This window comes from Salmo salar, chromosome 09 (assembly GCF_965601325.2).
Source record: "Salmo salar chromosome 09, fSalSal1, whole genome shotgun sequence".
NCBI lineage: Eukaryota > Metazoa > Chordata > Actinopteri > Salmoniformes > Salmonidae > Salmo > Salmo salar.
Window position 1 is genome coordinate 145,323,564 of NC_138299.1, and position 25,000 is coordinate 145,348,563.

General features: G+C 44.0%; 1 protein-coding gene across 2 annotated transcripts in view; it reads left to right on the forward strand.

Moving 5' to 3' along the window:
* The window catches only part of LOC106613135 (ephrin type-A receptor 4), a 98,204-nt gene that overhangs the window by 37,837 nt on the left and 35,367 nt on the right, over positions 1–25,000 (forward strand). For both annotated transcript variants that reach the window (XM_045724724.2, XM_014215095.3), the window contains exon 5: positions 13,386–13,721. In XM_045724724.2, coding sequence (XP_045580680.1) covers positions 13,386–13,721 — 336 coding nt within the window. The remainder of the gene's footprint in view (positions 1–13,385; positions 13,722–25,000) is intronic.

Genomic DNA, 25,000 nt, shown 5'->3' on the forward strand with positions numbered 1-25,000 from the left:
AAAAAATAGTAGGGTCTTTAACCTACTGGTAGGGTCTAGTAGGATCTTTAACCTGATCTACTACTGCCGGGTCTGATTTAATAGGGTCTAGTAGGCTCTTTAACCTACTGGCAGGGTCTGATTTAATAGGGTCTAGTAGGCTCTTTAACCTACTGGCAGGCTCTGATTTAATAGGGTCTAGTAGGCTCTTTAACCTACTGGCAGGCTCTGATTTAATAGGGTCTAGTAGGCTCTTTAACCTACTGGCAGGCTCTGATTTAATAGGGTCTAGTAGGCTCTGTAACCTACTGACAGGGTCTGATTTAGTTGTAGTTTCTAGTAGGGTCTTTAACCTACTGCAGGGTCTGATTTAGTAGTAGTTTCTAGTAGGGTCTTTAACCTACTGGCAGGGTCTGATTTAGTAGTAGTTTCTAGTAGGGTCTTTAACCTACTGGCAGGGTCTGATTTAGTAGTAGTTTCTAGTAGGGTCTTTAACCTACTGCAGGGTCTGATTTAGTAGGGTCTAGTAGGCTCTTTAACCTACTGGCAGGGTCTGATTCAGTAGTAGTTTCTAGTAGGGTCTTTAACCTACTGCAGGGTCTGATTTAGTAGTAGTTTCTAGTAGGGTCTTTAACCTACTGCAGGGTCTGATTTAGTAGTAGTTTCTAGTAGGGTCTTTAACCTACTGCAGGGTCTGATTTAGTAGTAGTTTCTAGTAGGGTCTTTAACCTACTGGCAGGGTCTGATTTAGTAGTAGTTTCTAGTAGGGTCTTTAACCTACTGCAGGGTCTGATTTAGTAGTAGTTTCTAGTAGGGTCTTTAACCTACTGCAGGGTCTGATTTAGTAGTAGTTTCTAGTAGTGTCTTTAACCTACTGCAGGGTCTGATTTAGTAGTAGTTTCTAGTAGGGTCTTTAACCTACTGCAGGGTCTGATTTAGTAGTAGTTTCTAGTAGGGGTCTTTAACCTACTGGCAGGGTCTGATTTAGTAGTAGTTTCTAGTAGGGTCTTTAACCTACTGCAGGGTCTGATTTAGTAGTAGTTTCTAGTAGGGTCTTTAACCTACTGCAGGGTCTGATTTAGTAGTAGTTTCTAGTAGGGTCTTTAACCTACTGCAGGGTCTGATTTAGTAGTAGTTTCTAGTAGGGTCTTTAACCTACTGGCAGGGTCTGATTTAGTAGTAGTTTCTAGTAGGGTCTTTAACCTACTGCAGGGTCTGATTTAGTAGTAGTTTCTAGTAGGGTCTTTAACCTACTGGCAGGGTCTGATTTAGTAGTAGTTTCTAGTAGGGGTCTTTAACCTACTGGCAGGGTCTGATTTAGTAGTAGTTTCTAGTAGGGTCTTTAACCTACTGGCAGGGTCTGATTTAGTAGTAGTTTCTAGTAGGGTCTTTAACCTACTGGCAGGGTCTGATTTAGTAGTAGTTTCTAGTAGGGTCTTTAACCTACTGGCAGGGTCTGATTTAGTAGTAGTTTCTAGTAGGGTCTTTAACCTACTGGCAGGGTCTGATTTAGTAGTAGTTTCTAGTAGGGTCTTTAACCTACTGGCAGGGTCTGATTTAGTAGTAGTTTCTAGTAGGGTCTTTAACCTACTGCAGGGTCTGATTTAGTAGTAGTTTCTAGTAGGGTCTTTAACCTACTGCAGGGTCTGATTTAGTAGTAGTTTCTAGTAGGGTCTTTAACCTACTGGCAGGGTCTGATTTAGTAGTAGTTTCTAGTAGGGTCTTTAACCTACTGCAGGGTCTGATTTAGTAGTAGTTTCTAGTAGGGTCTTTAACCTACTGGCAGGGTCTGATTTAGTAGTAGTTTCTAGTAGGGGTCTTTAACCTACTGGCAGGGTCTGATTTAGTAGTAGTTTCTAGTAGGGTCTTTAACCTACTGGCAGGGTCTGATTTAGTAGTAGTTTCTAGTAGGGTCTTTAACCTACTGGCAGGGTCTGATTTAGTAGTAGTTTCTAGTAGGGTCTTTAACCTACTGGCAGGGTCTGATTTAGTAGTAGTTTCTAGTAGGGTCTTTAACCTACTGGCAGGGTCTGATTTAGTAGTAGTTTCTAGTAGGGTCTTTAACCTACTGGCAGGGTCTGATTTAGTAGTAGTTTCTAGTAGGGTCTTTAACCTACTGCAGGGTCTGATTTAGTAGTAGTTTCTAGTAGGGTCTTTAACCTACTGCAGGGTCTGATTTAGTAGTAGTTTCTAGTAGGGTCTTTAACCTACTGCAGGGTCTGATTTAGTAGTAGTTTCTAGTAGGGGTCTTTAACCTACTGGCAGGGTCTGATTTAGTAGTAGTTTCTAGCAGGCTCTGTAACCTACTGGCAGGGTCTGATTTAGTAGTAGTTTCTAGTAGGCTCTGTAACCTACTGGCAGGGTCTGATTTAGTAGGGTCTAGTAGGCTCTTTAACCTACTGGCAGGGTCTGATTTAGTAGTAGTTTCTAGTAGGGTCTTTAACCTACTGCAGGGTCTGATTCAGTAGTAGTTTCTAGTAGGGGTCTTTAACCTACTGCAGGGTCTGATTTAGTAGTAGTTTCTAGTAGGGTCTTTAACCTACTGCAGGGTCTGATTTAGTAGTAGTTTCTAGTAGGGGTCTTTAACCTACTGCAGGGTCTGATTTAGTAGTAGTTTCTAGTAGGGGTCTTTAACCTACTGCAGGGTCTGATTTAGTAGTAGTTTCTAGTAGGCTCTGTAACCTACTGGCAGGGTCTGATTTAGTAGTAGTTTCTAGTAGGGTCTTTAACCTACTGCAGGGTCTGATTTAGTAGTAGTTTCTAGTAGGGTCTTTAACCTACTGGCAGGGTCTGATTTAGTAGTAGTTTCTAGTAGGGTCTTTAACCTACTGCAGGGTCTGATTTAGTAGTAGTTTCTAGTAGGCTCTGTAACCTACTGGCAGAGTCTGATTTAGTAGTAGTTTCTAGTAGGGTCTTTAACCTACTGCAGGTTCTGATTTAGTAGTAGTTTCTAGTAGGGTCTTTAACCTACTGCAGGGTCTGATTTAGTAGTAGTTTCTAGTAGGGTCTTTAACCTACTGCAGGGTCTGATTTAGTAGTAGTTTCTAGTAGGGTCTTTAACCTACTGCAGGGTCTGATTTAGTAGTAGTTTCTAGTAGAGTCTTTAACCTACTGCAGGGTCTGATTTAGTAGTAGTTTCTAGTAGGGTCTTTAACCTACTGCAGGGTCTGATTTAGTAGTAGTTTCTAGTAGAGTCTTTAACCTACTGCAGGGTCTGATTTAGTAGTAGTTTCTAGTAGGGTCTTTAACCTACTGCAGGGTCTGATTTAGTAGTAGTTTCTAGTAGGGTCTTTAACCTACTGGCAGCGTCTGATTTAGTAGTAGTTTCTAGTAGGGTCTTTAACCTACTGCAGAGTCTGATTTAGTAGTAGTTTCTAGTAGGCTCTGTAACCTACTGGCAGGGTCTGATTTAGTCGTTTCTAGTAGGGTCTTTAACCTACTGGCAGGGTCTGATTTAGTAGTAGTTTCTAGTAGGGTCTTTAACCTACTGCAGGGTCTGATTTAGTAGTAGTTTCTAGTAGGGTCTTTAACCTACTGGCAGGGTCTGATTTAGTAGTAGTTTCTAGTAGGGTCTTTAACCTACTGCAGGGTCTGATTTAGTAGTAGTTTCTAGTAGGGTCTTTAACCTACTGGCAGGGTCTGATTTAGTAGTAGTTTCTAGTAGGGTCTTTAACCTACTGGCAGGGTCTGATTTAGTAGTAGTTTCTAGTAGGGTCTTTAACCTACTGCAGGGTCTGATTTAGTAGTAGTTTCTAGTAGGGTCTTTAACCTACTGGCAGGGTCTGATTTAGTAGTAGTTTCTAGTAGGGTCTTTAACCTACTGCAGGGTCTGATTTAGTAGTAGTTTCTAGTAGGCTCTGTAACCTACTGGCAGAGTCTGATTTAGTAGTAGTTTCTAGTAGGGTCTTTAACCTACTGCAGGTTCTGATTTAGTAGTAGTTTCTAGTAGGGTCTTTAACCTACTGCAGGGTCTGATTTAGTAGTAGTTTCTAGTAGGGTCTTTAACCTACTGCAGGGTCTGATTTAGTAGTAGTTTCTAGTAGGGTCTTTAACCTACTGCAGGGTCTGATTTAGTAGTAGTTTCTAGTAGGGTCTTTAACCTACTGGCAGGGTCTGATTTAGTAGTAGTTTCTAGTAGGGTCTTTAACCTACTGCAGGGTCTGATTTAGTAGTAGTTTCTAGTAGAGTCTTTAACCTACTGCAGGGTCTGATTTAGTAGTAGTTTCTAGTAGGGTCTTTAACCTACTGCAGGGTCTGATTTAGTAGTAGTTTCTAGTAGGGTCTTTAACCTACTGGCAGCGTCTGATTTAGTAGTAGTTTCTAGTAGGGTCTTTAACCTACTGCAGAGTCTGATTTAGTAGTAGTTTCTAGTAGGCTCTGTAACCTACTGGCAGGGTCTGATTTAGTCGTTTCTAGTAGGGTCTTTAACCTACTGGCAGGGTCTGATTTAGTAGTAGTTTCTAGTAGGGTCTTTAACCTACTGCAGGGTCTGATTTAGTAGTAGTTTCTAGTAGGGTCTTTAACCTACTGGCAGGGTCTGATTTAGTAGTAGTTTCTAGTAGGGTCTTTAACCTACTGCAGGGTCTGATTTAGTAGTAGTTTCTAGTAGGGTCTTTAACCTACTGGCAGGGTCTGATTTAGTAGTAGTTTCTAGTAGGGTCTTTAACCTACTGGCAGGGTCTGATTTAGTAGTAGTTTCTAGTAGGGTCTTTAACCTACTGCAGAGTCTGATTTAGTAGTAGTTTCTAGTAGGGTCTTTAACCTACTGCAGGGTCTGATTTAGTAGTAGTTTCTAGTAGGGTCTTTAACCTACGGCAGGGTCTGATTTAGTAGTAGTTTCTAGTAGGGTCTTTAACCTACTGCAGGGTCTGATTTAGTAGTAGTTTCTAGTAGGGTCTTTAACCTACTGCAGGGTCTGATTTAGTAGTAGTTTCTAGTAGGGTCTTTAACCTACGGCAGGGTCTGATTTAGTAGTAGTTTCTAGTAGGGTCTTTAACCTACTGCAGGGTCTGATTTAGTAGTAGTTTCTAGTAGGGTCTTTAACCTACTGCAGAGTCTGATTTAGTAGTAGTTTCTAGTAGGGTCTTTAACCTACTGCAGGGTCTGATTTAGTAGTAGTTTCTAGTAGGGTCTTTAACCTACTGCAGGGTCTGATTTAGTAGTAGTTTCTAGTAGGGTCTTTAACCTACTGGCAGGGTCTGATTCAGTAGTAGTTTCTAGTAGGGTCTTTAACCTACTGGCAGGGTCTGATTTAGTAGTAGTTTCTAGTAGGGTCTTTAACCTACTGCAGGGTCTGATTTAGTAGTAGTTTCTAGTAGGGTCTTTAACCTACTGGCAGGGTCTGATTTAGTAGTAGTTTCTAGTAGGCTCTGTAACCTACTGCAGGGTCTGATTTAGTAGTAGTTTCTAGTAGGGTCTTTAACCTACTGCAGGGTCTGATTTAGTAGTAGTTTCTAGTAGGGTCTTTAACCTACTGCAGGGTCTGATTTAGTAGTAGTTTCTAGTAGGGTCTTTAACCTACTGCAGGGTCTGATTTAGTAGTAGTTTCTAGTAGGGTCTTTAACCTACTGCAGGGTCTGATTTAGTAGTAGTTTCTAGTAGGGTCTTTAACCTACTGCAGAGTCTGATTTAGTAGTAGTTTCTAGTAGGGTCTTTAACCTACTGGCAGGGTCTGATTTAGTAGTAGTTTCTAGTAGGGTCTTTAACCTACTGGCAGGGTCTGATTTAGTAGTAGTTTCTAGTAGGGTCTTTAACCTACTGCAGGGTCTGATTTAAGTAGTAGTTTCTAGTAGGGTCTTTAACCTACTGCAGGGTCTGATTTAGTAGTAGTTTCTAGTAGGGTCTTTAACCTACTGCAGGGTCTGATTTAGTAGTAGTTTCTAGTAGGGTCTTTAACCTACTGGCAGGGTCTGATTTAGTAGTAGTTTCTAGTAGGGTCTTTAACCTACTGGCAGGGTCTGATTTAGTAGTAGTTTCTAGTAGGGGTCTTTAACCTACTGCAGGGTCTGATTTAGTAGTAGTTTCTAGTAGGCTCTGTAACCTACTGGCAGGGTCTGATTTAGTAGTAGTTTCTAGTAGGGTCTTTAACCTACTGCAGGGTCTGATTTAGTAGTAGTTTCTAGTAGGGTCTTTAACCTACTGCAGGGTCTGATTTAGTAGTAGTTTCTAGTAGGGTCTTTAACCTACTGCAGGGTCTGATTTAGTAGTAGTTTCTAGTAGGGTCTTTAACCTACTGCAGGGTCTGATTTAGTAGTAGTTTCTAGTAGGGTCTTTAACCTACTGCAGGGTCTGATTTAGTAGTAGTTTCTAGTAGGGTCTTTAACCTACTGCAGGGTCTGATTTAGTAGTAGTTTCTAGTATGGTCTTTAACCTACTGGCAGGGTCTGATTTAGTAGTAGTTTCTAGTAGGGTCTTTAACCTACTGCAGGGTCTGATTTAGTAGTAGTTTCTAGTAGGGTCTTTAACCTACTGGCAGGGTCTGATTTAGTAGTAGTTTCTAGTAGGGTCTTTAACCTACTGCAGGGTCTGATTTAGTAGTAGTTTCTAGTAGGGTCTTTAACCTACTGGCAGGGTCTGATTTAGTAGTAGTTTCTAGTAGGGTCTTTAACCTACTGCAGGGTCTGATTTAGTAGTAGTTTCTAGTAGGGTCTTTAACCTACTGGCAGGGTCTGATTTAGTAGTAGTTTCTAGTAGGGTCTTTAACCTACTGCAGGGTCTGATTTAGTAGTAGTTTCTAGTAGGGTCTTTAACCTACTGGCAGGCTCTGATTTAATAGGGTCTAGTAGGCTCTGTAACCTACTGCAGGGTCTGATTTAGTAGTAGTTTCTAGTAGGGTCTTTAACCTACTGCAGGGTCTGATTTAGTAGTAGTTTCTAGTAGGGTCTTTAACCTACTGGCAGGGTTATAGACCAAATATGTGGCCTTATACATCAAATCAAATTTGATTTGTCACATGCGCCAAATACAACAGTTTAGACCTTACTGTGAAATGCTTACTTACAAGCCCTTAACCAACAATGCAGTTTAAAGAAAATAGAGTTAATTAAATATTTACTAAATAAACTAAAGTAAAAAATAAAATAAAAATAACACAATAAAAGAACAATTCCGAGGCTATATACAGAATGTACTGAGTCAATGTTCACGGGGAACAGGTTAGTTGAGGTAATTTCTACATGTAGGTAGGGGTAAAGTGACTATGCATAGATAATTAACAGCGAGTAGCAGCAGTGTCAATGCAAATAGTCCGGGTGGCCATTTGATTACTCCGTGACCTGTCTGTGAGTTGGGTGACCTCTGACATTTGACCCCTGTCTGTTCCTTTGTCTGTCTATCCGTGTTATAATTTTATGTGGTGCTCTGTGTCTACCACATGTCAGACCCTTATAATTACAGCTGCCACTCAAGCATTCATCCACCCATCTCTCACCTCTTTAATGCTCCCTCCCTCTCTCTCTCTCTCTCTCTCTCTCTCTCTCTCTCTCTCTCTCTCTCTCTCTCTCTCTCTCTCTGTTTCTCTCTCTCTCTGCTTTTCTCTGTTTCTCACTCTCTCTGTTTCTCTCTCTCTCTCTGTTTCTCTCACTCTTTCTCTTTCTCTGTTTCTCTCTCTCTCTCTGTCTTGCACAAAACACACTCACGTCACAAAAACAGACTGAAAAAAGTCTTAAACTAATTTCCCAGTTCGCCCTGCTGGAGGTCAGACAGGGAAAACACTGGCATCCTGGTAATTGGTGTGTGTATTGTGCATATGTGCTTATGCGTGTGTGACTCTGTGGGTAATTGAAAACGTTTTCCCCTCTCTTCGCTCTGGGTCCTCCGATGGCGGTTGATGATTAGAACTGAATGCTGTGTAATCCCACAGACGTGTGCTGCGTGGATAGGCGTTCTATCACTCCTTTTCTCCCTCTATCCTTGAACCCTTTTTGATTTGTTAGTCAGGTAATCACCTGGTTATTACGTTGGTTAAATGACTGTATTGTGTGTAATATAGAGTTGAGCAGAGCAGGGACACATGGGGGTGGTCTCAGTCAGTGTTATTCCCAGTTTTCCTAGTGGTGGTTTGGCAGTGGGGAGAGAGTCGGTGGAAAGGGGGAGAGGGGGAGAAAGGGGGGTTGAGTAAATCCCTCTCGGATGGTAATGACAGGGTCCATGCTCTGGCCAATTTTCCCTGTGCTCCCTCATGGCCCAACTCAGCACTCAGCCAACAATTACTGAGACAGAAAGAAAGAGGGAGAAGGAGAGGAGGTGGAGGACTGGGGTGAGGGAGGTGGGATGGAGGGGATAGTGGGGGAGTGGGATACGGAGGGTAGGGTGAGTAGGGAATGAAGAGAAAGGAAAAATAGGAAATATGGAGGGAAAAGGGAGAACAAAAGAATGTTGGTGAACACTTTAACCAGGATTTATCCCTCCTTCTGTTTGTCCAAATGCTTAGTTAACATGGTGGAAAAAGTTTCAGGCAACGACGTGGTAACGTTTAGGTAGTGTTTTGGTAGTGTTTATGCAAAGTGTTGGTAGTGTTTTGGTAAAGTCAGGGTGGTATTTTTGTAAAGTTTTGGTAGTGTTTTGGTAAAGTTTTGGTAGTGTTTGGCAAAGTGTTAGTAGTGTTTTGGTAGTGTTCGGTAAAGTGTTAGTAGTGTTTTGGTAAAGTTTTGGTAGTGTTTTGGCAAAGTGTTAGTAGTGTTTTGGTAAAGTTTTGGTAGTGTTTTGGCAAAGTGTTAGTAGTGTTTGGTAAAGTGTTAGTAGTGTTTTGGTAAAGTTTTGGTGGTGTTTTGGAAAGTGTTAGTAGTGTTTTGGTAGTGTTTGGTAGTGTTTTGGTAAAGTTTTGGTAGTGTTTGGTAACGTGTTAGTAGTGTTTTGGTAAAGTTTTGGTAGTGTTTTGGTAACGTGTTAGTGGTGTTTTGGTAAAGTTTTGGTAGTGTTTTGGTAACGTGTTAGTGGTGTTTTGGTAAAGTTTTGGTAGTGTTTTGGAAGTGCTGCGGTTGCATTCCCACTGTTTAATTACCCAATGTCAGTCCCAGCTGATGGCTCCCTCTCCCCCACTGTCCTGTTCTCCCTCTCTCACTCTCTCCTATGCTCCTCCTCTCCATCTGGACAGTTCTGGGAGCAACAGGTATGGCCAAAGGCAGTGTGCATGGAATGTGGGAGACCAGGGAGCTTCTGGAATAAAGTTATACAGCGCAGCACGACTTACCATGGCAACAAAGAGCAGACAGACACAAACACATCTTACTGACAAAGACGCACACACACACACACACGCACGCACGCACGCACGCACGCACGCACGCACGCACACACACACACACACACACACACACACACAGAATGCATTATCTCCAGTGCTCAGACATGGACCCAAAACCCCATTGTGCTGAGGGACAAAACCCTTCCTTTTGTGACAGAAAAGAGAACTGTTTAATAGCTCAGTGTTCTAGCAGGAAACCACAGAAACAGGAAGACTGCTACATTGAACCTTACATGACAAAAGACCATTAGAGTGATGGTTCTGTAGCCACCGTCACCTTAATATAGAAACCATCATCTATAACTGACTGGATGGAGGGGTGAGGGAGGACATGATGAGGGAGGCTTCATCATAATGTTTAATGAGAACTGATAATGGATTGTCAGAAGGGGGAGGTGGTGAAGGTAGGAGTGATACTAATATTAACCATGTACACACACACACACACACACACACACACACACACACACACACACACACACACACACACACACACACACACACACACACACACACACACACACACACACCAACTATACATGAGGACCCACACCAGTTCTCCTCTTTACTTTCTGTCCCTCTCTCTAATCCTCTCTCTATCCCTCTCTCTATCCCTCTCTCTACCCCTCTCTCTACCCCTCTCTCTATCCCTCTCGCTATCCCTCTCTCCATCCCTCTCTCTACCCCTCTCTCTATCCCTCTCTCTACCCCTCTCTCTACCCCTCTCTCTACACCTCTCTCTATCCCTCTCTCTATCCCTCTCTCTATCCCTCTCTCTACCCCTCTCTCTACTTCTCTCTCTATCCCTCTCTCTACCCCTCTCTCTATTCCTCTCTCTACCCCTCTCTCTACCCCTCTCTCTATCCCTCTCCCTATCCCTCTCTCTACCCCTCTCTCTACCCCTCTCTCTATCCCTCTCTCTACCCCTCTCTCTATTCCTCTCTCTACCCCTCTCTCTATCCCTCTCTCTACCCCTCTCTCTATTCCTCTCTCTATCCCTCTCTCTATCCCTCTCTCTATCCCTCTCTCTACCCCTCTCTCTACCCCTCTCTCTATCTCTCTCTCTATCCCTCTCTCTATCCCTCTCTCTACCCCTCTCTCTACCCCTCTCTCTATCTCTCTCTCTATCTCTCTCTCTATCCCTCTCTCTATCCCTCTCTCTACCCCTCTCTCTACCCCTCTCTCTACCCCTCTCTCTATCCCTCTCTCTACCCCTCTCTCTATTCCTCTCTCTACCCCTCTCTCTATCCCTCTCTCTACCCCTCTCTCTATTCCTCTCTCTATCCCTCTCTCTATCCCTCTCTCTATCCCTCTCTCTACCCCTCTCTCTACCCCTCTCTCTATCTCTCTCTCTATCCCTCTCTCTATCCCTCTCTCTACCCCTCTCTCTACCCCTCTCTCTATCTCTCTCTCTATCTCTCTCTCTATCCCTCTCTCTATCCCTCTCTCTACCCCTCTCTCTACCCCTCTCTCTATCTCTCTCTCTATCCCTCTCTCTACCCCTCTCTCTACCCCTCTCTCTACCCCTCTCTCTATCTCTCTCTCTATCCCTCTCTCTATCCCTCTCTCTACCCCTCTCTCTACCCCTCTCTCTATCTCTCTCTCTATCCCTCTCTCTATCCCTCTCTCTACCCCTCTCTCTACCCCTCTCTCTATCTCTCTCTCTATCCCTCTGTCTACCCCTCTCTCTATCTCTCTCTCTATTCCTCTCTCTACCCCTCTCTCTACCCCTCTCTCTACCCCTCTCTCTATCCCTCTCTCTATCCCTCTCTCTACCCCTCTCTCTACCCCTCTCTCTATCCCTCTCTCTACCCCTCTCTCTACCCCTCTCTCTACCCCTCTCTCTATCCCTCTCTCTATCCCTCTCTCTATCCCTCTCTCTACCCCTCTCTCTACCCCTCTCTCTACCCCTCTCTCTATCCCTCTCTCTATCTCTCTCTACCCCTCTCAATATCCATTTCTCTACCCCTCTCTCTATCCCTACCCCTCTCTCTACCCCTCTCTCTACCCTTCTCTCTATCTCTCTCTACCCCTCTCAATATCCCTCTCTCTATCCCTCTCTCTATCCCTCTCTCTATCCCTCTCTCTACCCCTCTCTCTATCCCTCTCTATATCCCTCTCTCTACCCCTCTCTCTACCCCTCTCTCTATCCCTCTCCCTACCCCTCTCTCTATCCCTCTCTCTACCCCTCTCTCTATCCCTCTCTCTACCCCTCTCTCTATCCCTCTCTCTATCCCTCTCTCTATCCCTCTCTCTACCCCTCTCTCTATCTCTCTCTCTACCCCTCTCTCTACCCTTCTCTCTATCTCTCTCTACCCCTCTCAATATCCCTCTCTCTACCCCTCTCTCTATCCCTCTCTCTATCCCTCTCTCTATCCCTCTCTCTACCCCTCTCTCTATCCCTCTCTCTATCCCTCTCTCTATCCATCTCTCTACCCCTCTCTCTATCCCTCTCTCTATCCCTCTCTCTACCCCTCTCTCTACCCCTCTCTCTATCCCTCTCTCTATCCCTCTCTCTACCCCTCTCTCTACCCCTCTCTCTATCCCTCTCTCTACCCCTCTCTCTATCCCTCTCTCTATCCCTCTCTCTACCCCTCTCTCTATTCCTCTCTCTACCCCTCTCTCTATCCCTCTCTCTACCCCTCTCTCTACCCCTCTCTCTATCCCTCTCTCTACCCCTCTCTCTATCCCTCTCTCTACCCCTCTCTCTATCCCTCTCTGTATCCCTCTCTCTACCCCTCTCTCTACCCCTCTCTCTACCCCTCTCTCTATCCCTCTCTCTATCCCTCTCTCTACCCCTCTCTCTAGCCCTCTCTCTATCCCTCTCTCTACCCCACTCTCTATCCCTCTCTCTACCCCTCTCTCTACCCCTCTCTCTATCCCTCTCTCTACCCCTCTCTCTATCCCTCTCTCTATCCCTCTCTCTATCCCTCTCTCTACCCCTCTCTCTACCCCTCTCTCTATCCCTCTCTCTATCCCTCTCTCTATCCCTCTCTCTACCCCTCTCTCTATCCCTCTGTCTACCCCTCTCTCTATCTCTCTCTCTATTCCTCTCTCTACCCCTCTCTCTACCCCTCTCTCTACCCCTCTCTCTATCCCTCTCTCTATCCCTCTCTCTATCCCTCTCTCTACCCCTCTCTCTATCCCTCAATCCAAAAGGCTAATTTCCACCCAAACCATCTGTACAGACTATAAGGAGCCTTTAGGTCCCTTTCAGTTGGAATGACCCCCTCCCTTTCTCTTTCTTTCCCGCTCCCCTCTCCAGTACAGACCCTGTCCTCCATTCTAATCATTGACTTTTTGCTTCCTGGATGAACAGACGGTGTTTGTCTTCTCCTTCTGTCCCCCCCTCCTCTCTCTCTCTCTCTCTCTCTCTCTCTCTCTCTCTCTCTCTCTCTCTCTCTCTCTCTCTCTCTCTCTCTCTCTCTCTCTCTCTGTTTCTCTATGTAATCATTTATTGCCATGTCGCTCCTCCAAAAATAACACTGATAATTAATTTCCATTGTGAAATGATTCGTCAGTAGGACGTGTCCATCCCTTTGCTCTCCCATGTGACCTTCATTACTCAGAGGGGAGGTTACGGTTAACTTATTTACTGTAATGTGAATACAGAGTGAAACATTATAAAACACAGACCCTAGATCAGGTCACTTCTTAATTACAGGGTTGAAAACAAACTCTGTCAAATAAGAAGGTCCCTAAGAAAGTCCCATGGACAGATCTGGGACCAGCAGGGTTAGGCTCACTGCCATGGTAACTTACTACACATCCAACAGTTAGTTGATTTGATATCTTGACTAAACCAAGTTGAAGTTGGTCTTCCTAACTTCCCTTTTGAAAAGAAAAAAAGACTTCAGGAGTTGTTCAGATAGCTAGTTCACTCAATTCCAATCGGTTAGCAGTGACTGCAAACTAGAATAAGGATTTAATCACTTAGCTACATCCACCACAGACAAACACTATTATTGATTTCCCCAAAACAAAACATTTAAATGATTTAGTGTTAATGATTATGCAACACCAAAGTCAACTCAGTCACTTAAAACCTAGTTGTGTCCCACAGCTGCTTTGTCTGACAGTATACCCATGAGTTTGGCAAAGTGAGAGTACTCCAGACCACCTCTCTAACCCTGTACCTTTCTCTCCCTCCTATCGGTCCCAGGGCCCCCGACGGCTCCGCTCCACCTCATCTCCAATGTCAATGAGACGTCGGTCAACTTGGAGTGGAGCACCCCCCTCTCCTCTGGCGGACGCCAGGACCTCAGCTACAACGTGGTGTGTAAACTCTGTGGGCCCGAGGGGACACGGTGTCAGCCCTGTGGGAACGGGGTCCACTTCAGCCCCCAGCAGCTGAGCCTCAGGGCCACCAAGGTGTCTATCAATGACCTGCAGGCCCACACAAACTACACCTTTGAGATCTGGGCTGTCAACGGGGTCTCCCAGCAGAGCCCTGGACCTGAGCAGGCCGTGTCGGTGACAGTCACTACCAACCAGGCTGGTGAGTTTGGGTTGGGGTTGGTTGGGGGGAGATGTGTCTGGGTGGGGAGAGAGAGATGCTGGAGACTGTTGTTGTTGGTTGTGTTGTCTTGGTAAAGGCTGAGATGCGCTTTGAATGTTTGAATATCCGTTCCTTTTTCTTTTCTTTTCAAGGGAATGGGGAATCAGACAACATTTCCATTCTAATGAATTGTATTGATTTGGTTAGACTTAATTAAGTTGTTGCGGTCTGTTGGGTAGGGCTGTGTGTGAGTGTCTGTGTCCTTGCCTGTGTGTGTGTATTGTTCCATTGGAGTGGGATCATGAATACCATGCCTGGCCCTCTACAACCACAGTAGAGCTCTCTGTCTCTCTGCCTGGTGGTGCGCTGAAAGGCCCCTATTGTTTTGTCGTTCGGCCATTTTTTCTCCAGTTGTTGTGCAAATGTGTTTTATGGCTGTGACCTTCCCTTTCCCTGTGATAGATGATTCTTACCTCTGGTTTTACTGCTGTGTTTTGGGTGGCGGGTTAAGTGCCTTTTTGTGTTGTTGATTTTATCACTGATTTTCATCCCTGGGAAAAGAGAATATCTCTTTCTGGTTAGGACAGTGACTGGGGGATTCTGACTGGCAATTTAAGGACATGATGGCTTGATTAATCTGGTCTGGGGAGAAAGGGGAGATGAATGGATCTAGAGCTGCTGTAAAACCAGTTGTCCTGCGAGCCAAACCTATGTCAGAGTTGTGTTAGCTAAGCTGATTCTCTCTGTCTCTCTCTCTCTCTGTCTCTCTCTCTCTCTCTTTCTCTCTTTCTCTCTTTCTCTCTGTCTCTCTCTTTCTCTCTGTCTCTCTCTCTCTCTCTCTCTCTCTCTCTCTCTGTCTCTCTCTCTGTCTCTCTGTCTCTCTCTCTCTCTTTCTCTCTCTCTCTCTCTCTTTCTCTCTTTCTCTCTTTCTCTCTGTCTCTCTCTCTCTCTCTGTCTCTCTCTCTCTCTCTCTGTCTCTCTCTCTGTCTCTCTCTCTTTCTCTCTGTCTCTCTCTCTCTCTTTCTCTCTCTCTTTCTCTCTCTCTTACTCACTCTCTCTCACTCTCTCTCTCTTTCTTTCTCTCTTTCTCTCTCTCTCTCTCTCTTTCTCTCTTTCTCTCTCTCTTACTCACTCTCTCTCACTCTCTCTTTCTCTCTCTTTCTCTCTCATTCACACACACATACAGCACATACACACACATACAGATTAATATCCCTGTGTGTAGCTCTGGGGTGATCATCTTACTGGAAATAGTGAGATATATTAATGATGTTGCCTTTGGCTCGTCAATAAACCATGTCTCACAACTGTTCTCCATTCTCTAATACTTAAATTAAGTTGGCCCTCCACAGCTGAAGAGATTGTGAGTGTGTGTGGATGCGTAGTCATGCTTGTGCGTGCGTGTGAGGCAAAAATGTCTGCGTGTGCAGGTTCTTTTGTGTGTTGTGTAGACTGTGTGCATGTGTCTGTGAGTGTGTGTGTGTTTTAGTTAGAGAATGCCTGTGCATGTGTGTGTGAGTGTGTGTGTATTTTGTGGCTGTGGCTGACCCTCTCTCTATATCACCCCCATCCAGACAGTCATCTGTGGCTGACCCTCTCTATATATCACCCCCATCCAGACAGCCATCTGTGGCTGACTATCTCTCTATATCACCCCCATCCAGACAGCCATCTGTGGCTGACCCTCTCTATATATCACCCCCATCCAGACAGCCATCTGTGGCTGACTATCTCTCTATATCACCCCCATCCAGACAGTCATCTGTGGCTGACCCTCTCTCTATATCACCCCCATCCAGACAGCCATCTGTGGCTGACTATCTCTCTATATCACCCCCATCCAGACAGTCATCTGTGGCTGACCCTCTCTCTATATCACCCCCATCCAGACAGTCATCTGTGGCTGACCCTCTCTATATATCACCCCATCCAGACAGTCATCTGTGGCTGACTATCTCTCTATTTCACCCCCATCCAGACAGCCATCTGTGGCTGACTATCTCTCTATATCACCCCCATCCAGACAGTCATCTGTGGCTGACCCTCTCTCTATATCACCCCCATCCAGACAGCCATCTGTGGCTGACCCTCTCTCTATATCACCCCCATCCAGAGAGTCATCTGTGGCTGACCCTCTCTCTATTTCACCCCCATCCAGACAGTCATCTGTGGCTGACTATCTCTCTATATCACCCCCATCCAGACAGTCATCTGTGGCTGACCCTCTCTCTATATCACCCCCATCCAGACAGTCATCTGTGGCTGACCCTCTCTCTATATCACCCCATCCAGACAGTCATCTGTGGCTGACCATCTCTCTATTTCACCCCCATCCAGACACAATGGATTAGTCATTTGTTATGATAGACGTTTATGACAGATGTGTCATGATATTATGATAGATGTGTTATGATAGATGTGTCATGATATTATGATATATGCATTATGATAGATGTGTTATGATATATGTGTCATGATATTATGATAGATGTGTTATGATAGATGTATTATGATATTATGATAGATGTGTTATGACAGATGTGTTATGATAGATGTATTATGATATATGTGTTATGATAGATGTATTATGATATGTGTTATGATAGATGTATTATGATATTATGATAGATGTATTATGATATATGTGTTATGATATTATGGTAGATGTATTATAATAGATGTGTTATCATAGATGTATTATGAAAGATGTATTACGATATTATGATATATGTGTTATGATAGATGTGTTATGATAGATGTATTATGATAGATGTGTTATGATAGATGTATTATGATAGATGTATTATGATAGATGTGTTATGATAGATGTATTATGATAGATGTATTATGATAGATGTATAATGATAGATGTGTTATGATAGATGTATTGTGATAGATGTATTACGATAGAAGTATTATGACAGATGTATTATGATATCATGATAGATGGGTTATGATAGATGTATTATGGTATAATGATAGATGTGTTATGATAGATGTGTTATGATAGATGTGTTATGATATTATGATAGATGTATTATGATAGATGTGTTATGATAGCTGTATTTTAATAGATATGTTATGATAGATGTTTTATGATAGATGTATTATGATAGCTGTGTTATGATAGATGTGTTATGATATTATGATAGATGTATTATGATAGATGTATTATGATAGCTGTGTTATGATAGATGTATTATGATAGATGTATTATGATAGATGTGCTATGATAGATGTATTATGATAGATGTATTATGATAGATGTGTTATGATAGATGTATTATGATAGATGTATTATGATAGATGTATTATGATAGATGTGTTATGATAGATGTATTATGATAGATGTATTATGATAGATGTATTATGATAGATGTGTTATGATAGATGTGTTATGATATTATGATAGATGTATTATGATAGATGTATTATGATAGATGTATTATGATATTATGATAGATGTATTATGATAGATGTGTTATGATAGATGTGTTATGATATTATGATAGATGTATTATGATAGATGTGTTATGATAGATTTGTTATGATAGATGTGTTATGATATTATGATAGATGTATTATGATAGATGTGTTATGATAGATGTGCTATGATAGATGTATTATGATAGCTGTGTTATGATAGATGTGTTATGATAGATGTGTTATGATATTATGATAGATGTATTATGATAGATGTGTTATGATAGATGTGCTATGATAGATGAGTTTTGATATTATGATAGATGTATTATGATAGATGTGTGATGATATTATGATAGATGTATTATGATAGATGTATTATGATATTATGATAGATGTATTATGATAGATGTGTTATGATAGATGTATTATGATATTATGATAGATGTATTATGATAGATGTATTATGATATTATGATAGATGTATTATGATAGATGTGTTATGATAGATGTGTTATGATATTATGATAGATGTGTTATGATAGATGTGTTATGATAGATGAGTTTTGATATTATGATAGATGTATTATGATAGATGTGTTATGATAATATGATAGATGTGTTATGATAGATGTATTATGATAGATATATTATGTTAGATGTGTTTCGATATTATGATAGATGTATTATGATATTATGATAGATGTATTATGATAGATGTGTTTCGATATTATGATAGATGTGTGATGATATTATGATAGATGTATTATGATAGATGTATTATGATATTATGGTAGATGTATTATGATAGATGTGTTTCGATATTTTGATAGATGTATTATGATAGATGTGTTTCGATATTATGATAGATGTGTGATGATATTATGATAGATGTATTATGATACATATATTATGATAGATGTATTATGATAGATGTATTATGATAGATGTGTGATGATATTATGATAGATGTATTATGATAGATGTATTATGATAGATGTGTGATGATATTATGATAGCTGTATTATGATAGAGGTGTTATGATAGATGTGTGATGATATTATGATAGATGTATTATGATAGATGTATTATGATATTATGATAGATGTATTATGATAGATGTGTGATGATATTATGATAGATGTATTATGATAGATGTATTATGATATTATGATAGATGTATTATGATAGATGTATTATGATAGATGTGTGATGATATTATGATAGATGTATTATGATAGATGTATTATGATACATATATTATGATAGATGTATTATGATAGATATGTATGATAGATTTGTTATGATAGTCTCTGTGAAAAGCCACTTGGGCCATTGCCCTTGATTAAGGCTGAGGTTTCTGTAGGGAAGAGTGCAGAGGGAAGGAGAGATTCCTACTTTCACCATGAACAATCCCCCTGGTAAATCAGACGGGCTGTAACCCCTTCAGCCCTCTGGATGACGAAAGGGGTGTGTGTGGGGTTGAGGGGTGGCGGTCAGGGTTTTGGGAGGATGTCCAGCTTTGTGCCGACCCCAGGCTGTAAATGAATGTTTTGAATGTTTATGAGATCCAGAATCTTTGGTCTACATCTTGTGTGTGTGTGTTTGTGTGTGTTATGCAGTGTGTGTGTGTATTTGTGTGTGTATGTCTCAATGTGATCCTTGATGTGTGTAATGTGTAGGTAGTGAGTTAGTGCATGCCATGCAAGTGTTTGTTATTGTGTGTGTGTGTGTGTGTGTGTTTCCATCCCTATACTGAATCGGACATGCATGTGAAGACGTGGACGTGGGTGGAAGAAAACTTTTTATTGGGGATCTCGTATGGGGAAATGTTTTCTTGACGCCCTGAAAAGCGTCTCACCACAGTTTTTTCCTCTGCGGCAGCAAATCAAGTGATTCCAATCTGGTAACCAGACTCCAATATAGCGACCACATGTTCTCTACAGCCTTTGTTTCTTTAATGTCAAACCATAATCCACCACATATTCTCCCAACAACACAGTCTGACCACAGCTGGTCCAGTTACCTGAATACCTCAGAAGGAGCATGTTCACAAAGACAAACTCATTCACTCTTTCTCTCTCTCTCTGTTTGACAAACTAACTCACTCAAGAGCGTAACTTACTCACAGGGTCCAACTCTTTCTCACTGTGACATACAGACTCAGAAAGTAGCTCAAAAAGTACCTAGCTCAACAAACTTACCCACAAAGACGTTTCCATCCATCCAGGGAGCAAACATTCAACCAATCTCAGTTTGTCTGTGTTGCTCGTTCCCAACTAATGTGTCTCTGCTAGCTAATATATGCATGGGCTGCTGTGTGACATTGAGTTTCTCCACTGTCTGTGAGAGATAATGTTAGTATGTGTGTTTACATCTGTCTGTTGGTATAATGAGTTTGTGTGTGTGTGTGTGTGTGTGTGTGTGTGTGTGTGCCCGCCCACGTGCATTTATGCGAGTGTGAGTGTTGTGGCGGGCGAGCTGTGAAAGACTTTTTGGAGCACATTATTGAGAAATGAGATCTGAATATTCATTGCTGTTCCACTTAGTATTCCAGGAGCGTTTTAGCCCACGCTTTCAGGAGGTGGTAAGACATTACAGATCTGCCCCACATTCATGTCTGTCTACAGAGGTGCTGGGCAGGCAGCTAGTTTACACTGTTATTCTCCAATCTAGCCCTGCTGTTACATCTCTAATCTCCTGCTTCGCCTGTGTTAGCTTGATCCTGGCTCAACGTATGTGAGGCTTACATGTGTCTTATGTGTGTGTGTTTTTGTGTGTGTGTGTTTTATCTCCTCTTAAACTTGTCCCTGATTGATAGTACAGGGTGTGTCCTTCCATTGTAACCTCCACCTCCTCTATACGGAGCCTCAGAAGGAACCACTCACAGAATCACTCATCTTTAACTTCACATTAGCCTTGGGAAAAAGCAACAAGAGGTCCAGAACACGATTAAATCTCCATATCTGTCATCTTTGGAGAACAGATGGATGTGTGGATTACCTAAGGGGAACGGGCAGGGTGACCCTTTGGGTTTCTTGCTGGTCGGGAGTGTCCCTGGCCACCCCCGGGGGGCCCTTCAAATTGGGTCTGGCTGCCAGGCGCTCTCCAGTAAGATTGATCTGAGGGTTGCAAATGGGCACAGTTCTAATTGTTTAACAGAGACGCAACACTTTAGCCTGACCGGCAGGATGACACAACCCAGGGAAATCTATTTACCGCCTCTCGCTCTGAGAGCTGTCTGTACACCCCCCCTTCCACGTTCCAGACCCATCGCCCCCCTCCAATCCCCATCGCCCACACCACTGAAACCAAACCCATCGGTGGTGCTTGGATTCCAGGCCTGGTTGAACTCAATCCCTCTCTAAAAGCCTGGTTGTGTTAGCGTTAGCGTGAACACTAGCCTCCCGGGACAGTAACCCCTGGACTGGTCAGGGGCAATAGAATGTATATAACGTCACAGATAATTCAATCATAATCGAGGATGGGGGTTGCCTCATTAATCACAGCAGTGTAATTGTTTAAAAGGCAGCAGCAGGTAGAATGTGTAGGATAGCAAGGTTAGAGTAGCCAGAGTCACGGGTCAGAGATCCACTTAGCCTCTATAGTAGATCTACTCTAGCTAACTTTACTGTAAATGGCAGACTGTAGGCTACCGAAACATCAGCAACAACGTTTTTCATGTGTTTGTGTTTTAGCTTAGTGACGTGAGGATAATATAAGTTAGCTTATGGTGGAGATTCAGAATAGTCTGTGTGACTGGGTCCGCGTGTGACTGGGTCCGCGTGTGACTGGGTCAATGTGTGACTGGGTCCGTGTGTGACTGGGTCAGTGTGTGACTGGGTCCGCGTGTGACTGGGTCCGCGTGTGACTGGGTCCGCGTGTGACTGGGTCCGCGTGTGACCGGGTCCGTGTGTGACCGGGTCAATGTGTGACTGGGTCCGTGTGTGACTGGGTCCGTGTGTGACTGGGTCAATGTGTGACTGGGTCCGTGTCTGACTGGGTCTGTGTGTGTAATGTATATGGGGGAAGGGTTATTGGGTATGGAAGCTTTACCAGGGATGTAATTGGAAGCCATTGAGGAGGCGAGAGGCAGGAAGGGTCTGGAAGGGTGTGTGTTTCTCCCTGCAAGGTTCTACCATGCCAACATGTTACTTGCATAAACATTTTTCGGTGTGACCTGGACATTTTATTTAGGAGCTCCAGTGCGCCTAGAAAAATGAAGGATTCTAGCTTTAATATCTCACATTTGTTCCTTGTGCTCCTAAATGTCTTTGTGTGCCCCTACATTTTTCAACTTAGCCGCACACGTGCTCCTTGTAAAAAAGGTCAGCGTAGAGCCCTGCCCTGTCTGAAGATGTCTTTGACCTCCACCATCCAGCTCTATCTGACTGTGTGTGTGTGTGTACTCTCCCTACCTGTGTGTGTGTGTGTACTCTCCCTACCTGACTGTGTGTGTGTGTATTCTCCCTACCTGTCTGTGTGTGGGTGTGTGTGTGTGTGTGTACTCTCCCTACCTGACTGACTGTGTGTGTGTGTACTCTCCCTACCTGACTGTGTGTGTGTGTGTGTGTGTGTGTGTGTGTGTGTGTACTCTCCCTACCTGTCTGTGTGTGTGTGTGTGTACTCTCCCTACCTGACTGTGTGTGTGTGTGTGTGTGTGTGTACTCTCCCTACCTGTCTGTGTGTGTGTGTACTCTCCCTACCTGACTGTGTGTGTATTCTCCCTACCTGTCTGTGTGTGGGTGTGTGTGTGTGTGTGTGTGTGTGTGTGTACTCTCCCTACCTGACTGTGTGTGTGTGTGTGTACTCTCTCTACCTGACTGTGTGTGTGTGTGTGTACTCTCCCTACCTGACTGTGTGTGTGTGTGTGTGTGTGTGTGTACTCTCCCTACCTGACTGTGTGTGTGTGTGTGTGTGTACTCTCCCTACCTGACTGTGTGTGTGTGTGTGTATTCTCCCTACCTGTCTGTGTGTGTGTGTGTGTACTCTCCCTACCTGACTGTGTGTGTGTGTGTGTACTCTCCCTACCTGACTGTGTGTGTGTGTGTGTGTGTGTACTCTCTCTACCTGACTGTGTGTGTGTGTGTACTCTCCCTACCTGTCTCTGTGTGTGTGTGTACTCTCCCTACCTGTGTGTGTGTGTGTGTGTGTGTGTGTGTGTGTGTGTGTGTGTGTGTGTGTGTGTGTGTGTGTGTGTGTGTGTGTGTGTGTGTGTCTGTGTGTGTGTGTGTGTGTACTCTCCCTACCTGACTGTGTGTGTGTGTGTACTCTCCCTACCTGACTGTGTGTGTGTGTGTGTGTGTGTGTGTACTCTCCCTACCTGACTGTGTGTGTGTGTGTACTCTCCCTATCTGACTGTGTGTGTGTGTGTGTGTGTGTGTGTGTGTGTGTGTGTGTGTGTGTGTACTCTCCCTACCTGACTGTGTGTGTCTGTGTGTGTGTGTGTGTACTCTCCCTACCTGACTGTGTGTGTGTACTCTCCCTACCTGACTGTGTGTGTGTGTGTGTGTGTGTGTGTACTCTCCCTACCTGACTGTGTGTGTGTGTGTACTCTCCCTACCTGACTGTGTGTGTGTGTGTGTGTACTCTCCCTACCTGACTGTGTGTGTGTGTGTGTGTTCTTTCCTTACCTGTCTGTGTATGTGTGTGTGTGTGTGTGTGTGTGTGTGTGTGTGTGTGTGTGTGTGTGTGTGTGTGTGTGTGTGTGTGTGTGTGTGTGTGTACCCTCCCTACCTGTCTGTGTGTCTGTGTGTGTGTGTGTGTGTGTGTGTGTGTGTGTGTGTGTGTGTACTCTCCCTACCTGTCTGTGTGTGTGTTTGTGTGTGTGTACTGTCTCTCTCTGTGTGTGTGTGTGTGTGTGTGTGTGTGTGTGTGTGTGTGTGTGTGTGTGTGTGTGTGTGTGTGTGTGTGTGTGTGTGTGTACTGTCTCTGTGTGTGTGTGTGTCTGTGTGTGTGTACTCTGCCTACCTGTCTGTCTGTCTGTCTGTCTGTCTGTCTGTCTGTCTGTCTGTCTGTCTGTCTGTCTGTCTGTCTGTCTGTCTGTCTGTCTGTCTGTCGTGTGTGTGTGTGTGTGTGTGTGTGTGTGTGTGTACTGTCTCTGTGTGTGTGTGTGTGTGTGTCTGTGTGTGTGTGTGTGTGTGTGTGTGTGTGTGTGTGTGTGTGTGTGTGTGTGTGTGTGTGTGTGTACTCTGCCTACCTGTTTGTCTGTGTGTGTGTGTGTGTACTGTCTGTGTGTGTGTGTGTGTGTGTGTGTGTGTGTGTGTGTGTGTGTGTGTGTGTGTGTACTCTCCCTACCTGTCTCTGTGTGTGTGTGTGTGTGTGTGTGTTCTCGCCCTACCTGTGTGTGTGTGTGTGTGTGTGTGTGTGTGTGTGTGTGTGTGTGTGTACTCTCCCTACCTGACTGTGTGTGTGTGTGTACTCTCCCTACCTGACTGTGTGTGTGTGTGTGTGTACTCTCCCTACCTGACTGTGTGTGTGTGTGTGTGTTCTTTCCTTACCTGTCTGTGTATGTGTGTGTGTGTGTGTGTGTGTGTGTGTGTGTGTGTGTGTGTGTGTGTGTGTGTGTGTACCCTCCCTACCTGTCTGTGTGTCTGTGTGTGTGTGTGTGTGTGTGTGTGTGTGTGTGTGTGTGTACTCTCCCTACCTGTCTGTGTGTGTGTGTGTGTGTGTGTACTGTCTCTCTGTGTGTGTGTGTGTGTGTGTGTGTGTGTGTGTGTGTGTGTGTGTGTGTGTGTGTGTGTGTGTGTGTGTGTGTGTGTGTGTGTGTGTGTGTGTACTGTCTCTGTGTGTGTGTCTGTGTGTGTGTACTCTGCCTACCTGTCTGTCTGTCTGTCTGTCTGTCTGTCTGTCTGTCTGTCTGTCTGTCTGTCTGTCTGTCTGTCTGTCTGTCTGTCTGTCTGTCTGTCTGTCTGTCTGTCTGTCTGTCTGTGTGTGTGTGTGTGTGTGTGTGTGTACTGTCTCTGTGTGTGTGTGTGTGTGTGTCTGTGTGTGTGTGTGTGTGTGTGTGTGTGTGTGTGTGTGTGTGTGTGTGTGTGTGTGTGTGTGTGTGTGTGTGTGTGTACTCTGCCTACCTGTTTGTCTGTGTGTGTGTGTGTGTACTGTCTGTGTGTGTGTGTGTGTGTGTGTGTGTGTGTGTGTGTGTGTGTGTGTGTGTGTGTGTACTCTCCCTACCTGTCTCTGTGTGTGTGTGTGTGTGTGTGTGTTCTCGCCCTACCTGTGTGTGTGTGTGTGTGTGTGTGTGTGTGTGTGTGTGTGTGTGTGTGTGTGTGTGTGTGTGTGTGTGTGTGTGTGTGTGTGTGTGTGTGTGTGTGTGTACTCTCCCTACCTGACTGTGTGTGTCTGTGTGTGTGTGTGTGTGTGTGTACTCTCCCTACCTGACTGTGTGTGTGTGTACTCTCCCTACCTGACTGTGTGTGTGTGTGTGTGTGTGTGTGTGTGTGTGTGTACTCTCCCTACCTGTCTGTGTGTGTGTGTGTGTACTCTCCCTACATGACTGTGTGTGTGTGTGTGTGTGTGTGTGTGTGTGTGTGTGTGTGTGTGTACTCTCCCTACCTGTCTGTGTGTGTGTGTACTCTCCCTACCTGACTGTGTGTGTGTGTACTCTCCCTACCTGACTGTGTGTGTGTGTGTGTGTGTGTGTGTGTGTGTGTACTCTCCCTACCTGTCTGTGTGTGTGTGTGTGTACTCTCCCTACCTGACTGTGTGTGTGTGTGTGTGTGTGTACTCTCCCTACCTGTCTGTGTGTGTGTGTGTGTTCTTTCCTTATCTGTCTGTGTGTGTGTGTGTGTGTGTGTGTGTGTGTGTGTGTGTGTGTGTGTGTGTGTGTGTGTGTGTGTGTACTCTCCCTACCCGAC